General features: G+C 35.0%; 1 protein-coding gene across 2 annotated transcripts in view; it reads left to right on the top strand.

Moving 5' to 3' along the window:
* LRP2BP (LRP2 binding protein) overlaps positions 1 to 3,260 on the top strand; it is a 29,963-nt gene that overhangs the window by 10,196 nt on the left and 16,507 nt on the right. For both annotated transcript variants that reach the window (XM_010835773.1, XM_010835772.1), the window contains exon 4: positions 1,696 to 1,809. In XM_010835773.1, coding sequence (XP_010834075.1) covers positions 1,696 to 1,809 — 114 coding nt within the window. The remainder of the gene's footprint in view (positions 1 to 1,695; positions 1,810 to 3,260) is intronic.

Here is a 3,260-nt window from a genome sequence, read left to right as displayed (position 1 = left end):
ATTGGACTGCAAGGAGATCCAACCAGTCCATCCTAAAGGAAATCAGTCCTGAATATTCATTAGAAGGACAGATGCTGAAGCTGAAACTCCAATACTTTGGCCACCTGATGCGAAGAACTAACTCATTGGAAAAGACCCTGATGCTGGGAAAGATTGAAGGTGGGAGGAGAAGGGGATGGCAGAGGATGAGATGGCTGGATGACATCACCGACTCAATGGACATGAGTTTGAGCAAGCTCTGGGAGTGGGTGATGGACAGGGAGGCCTGGCATGCTGCAGTCCATGGGGTCGCAAAGAGTTGGACACGACTGAGTAACTGAACTGAAGGGCTCTAGACGAACCTTGTTTCAAAAGTAATGAGAAGCTCTAGGAAGTGTTTTGAGACTGTGATGAATGGACTGGAAGGGAAGCATTAAACCAAGACCAGTTTAGAGAGAAATTATACTAGTTGGGGCAAGAGAGGATGGTGGTCTTGACCAGAGTGGTAGCAGTGGAACTGGGTCCTGGATTTATTTTGGAGATACAAGTAATGGTGGCATGGACTGAAAAATGGAAAAGTGGGTGAGTTTTGAGGAAACCATCAAAAGTTCAGTTTGGGGACATTTTATGTTTACGATTCCCCTTCGTCATCCAACTATAAGGTTTCAAAGTAGAAACTACATGTGATACTCTAGATCTCAAAAGAAAAGTCAGAGTTGAAAGTAAATATATATCTGAGATTTTCCAGCATGTATGACATTTAAAATCACAAAAACTGTAAGGTCCTCTCTTCTCTTTCTCTGTATAAGAGTATTCTGAGTTTTCCAGCCTTCGTATCTTGGCCAAACATTAGCCAGAAAATAGAATGAATCTTTACAAGTCATTTACTTATTGTTAGCATTTTGATGCAATTTTTATTACTTTTATCAATTTGTTGATTAATTACAGTTTAGGAAAAGAGAAATTCAGTAGTTTCTGTGTTTTCCAAAAGTTGTTTTTGTCAGGCCTTCTCATTCTAGTACTGACCTTTCAACTCAGAGACTCTTTTTCCACTATTACAAATGATTTAGTCTTTAATGTAAGGCATTTTCCATGGGGGACTAAGATACAAGCTCCATGTTTGTTCCTTACACTTTAGCATATTTCTTATTATATCCTATGATGCTAAGAAGCCTTAAATGAATGACTTGTGACATGGAGGTTTCTATAGGACATATGGGAGGAAGATAATTTTTGAGAATCACACATTTGCTTTTCGGTGTCTTCTTTAGCTAGAAAATGGCAAAACTGGAAGAGCCATATTAGAGTGGAGATTTAATAATAATGGATGTCCTGATGCTTATCTTTTCTCAGAGACTTTGGCCCCAACTCTGAAGTTTCTCAGATTCTGGGAGTGATGAGTAATATGGCAGGCTGGGATGAGCACCGAGCTAGGCTATCATTAGAGGGTAGTTCAGTAGTAGCCAAGAATAAGAGTGAAAGTCAAAGCAAGTCCCTCCTAGGTTCCTCCTTGTTACTTCCCTCAGTTGCCATGTTTAGGTTTGTTTTACTGATTTTTATAGTGTGTTGTTTGTTGTCAATGGCTCACTTGTAAATTCCATAAATTTGTTTCTGTCTTTATTTGGTGCTGCTAGCTAGATTTAGGTGGGAACTAAGTATCTGTGATTACTTTAAGATAATAAAGAAAATAATTCAGTATTTCCTGGGAGCTTACAGGGATGGTATGAAGAAGCATTAGAACAGTTTGAAGAAATCAAGGAAAAGGATCATCAGGCAACTTACCAGCTAGGAGTGATGTATTATGATGGCCTGGGGACAGCTGCAGACTCTGTAAGTTATTGTTTTGTTCAGTGTTTAAGATTTCATGGTTCTGGATTTAAAATTATTTATATTTTAATAATATATATCTGTACTCATATTTAAATAGTTATCTGTTCTTTCAGCATTTACATGAAAACAAAATTTCTTTTTGCCCCCTCCTTGCTACCACTAGCCATCAATAACATTTATGTTCTAAAATGTTTTCCTTTGTTCTTAAAAGTTATTTTAAAGCTACATGAACATGGAGAGAAGTTAGAAAATAAGCAAAATTAAGATCACTACAAATTTTCCTATCAAATATGAAGTTATTATAGTTATTACTGTAGAGTTATTCTTTCATGTATTGCCCTATGCAGAAAAAAATTATGTGTGTGTATACACACCTACATTTTAAAAATATAAGACCAAGTATACATTACTGTTTTGTAATCTTTTTTTTCCACCTGTGTTTTGAATGTCCTTCATTGTCAATAGATATAGTCTACATTTTCATTTAAATACTTGTATAATAATCTATTGTATATCAATAGTATTTTTAGGCCTCATATTTTCGGCATGCTTGAAGATGAAAGAATAAGTTAAATTATGAGATTTTGAGATCAGTAGTACGATTTTCTCTATGCTATATGGTTTTCTTTTTTTTTTTTTTTCATTCTACCACAGTTTATTTACCCACTAAAGAATAAGTAACTGGGTTATTTCCAATTTTTCCTATTATGAATAAAAATTTTATAAACATTCACATAAGGTTTGTGTGTGAACATAAGTGTTAATTTTTCTGGAATATGTGCCCAAGAGTACACTTGCTGGGTTGTATAGCAGTTAATTTTTTTTTTTTTTAATTTTTCAGCACTTTATTATTATTTTTTTTTATTTGATAAATTTAACGCCTTTTATTGCCATACCTCATTTTACTGTGCTTTGCTTTAGTGAACTTTATAGATACATTTTTTTTTTCCTTGTTAATTTTCTGTTTAGTTGATCTATCCATAAGTGTGAGTGGGGTATTAAAGTCTCCCACTATTATTGTGTTATTGTTAATTTCTCCTTTCATACTTGTTAGGATTTGTCTTACATACTGCAGTGCTCCCATGTTGGGTGGATATATATTTATAATTGTTTTATCTTCTTCTTGGATTGATCCTTTGATCATTATGTAGTGACCTTCTTTGTCTCTTTTCACAGCCTTTGTTTTAAAGTCTAATTTATCTGATACGAGTATTGTGACTCCTGCTTTCTTTTGGTCCCAATTTGCATGGAAAATCTTTTTCCAGCCCTTCACTTTCAGTCTGTATGTGTCCCCTGTTTTGAGGTGGGTCTCTTGTAGACAACATATGTAGGGGTCTTGTTTTTGTATCCATTCAGCCAGTCTTTGTCTTTTGGTTGGGGCATTCAACCCATTTACGTTTAAGGTAATTACTAATAAGTATGATCCCATTGCCATTTACTTTATTGTTTGC

Source organism: Bison bison, unplaced genomic scaffold, assembly GCF_000754665.1.
Source record: "Bison bison bison isolate TAMUID 2011002044 unplaced genomic scaffold, Bison_UMD1.0 scf7180017864050, whole genome shotgun sequence".
NCBI classification, from domain to species: domain Eukaryota; kingdom Metazoa; phylum Chordata; class Mammalia; order Artiodactyla; family Bovidae; genus Bison; species Bison bison.
Note: the sequence above shows the minus strand (reverse complement) of the source record. Positions and strands in the feature narration are given on the sequence as shown.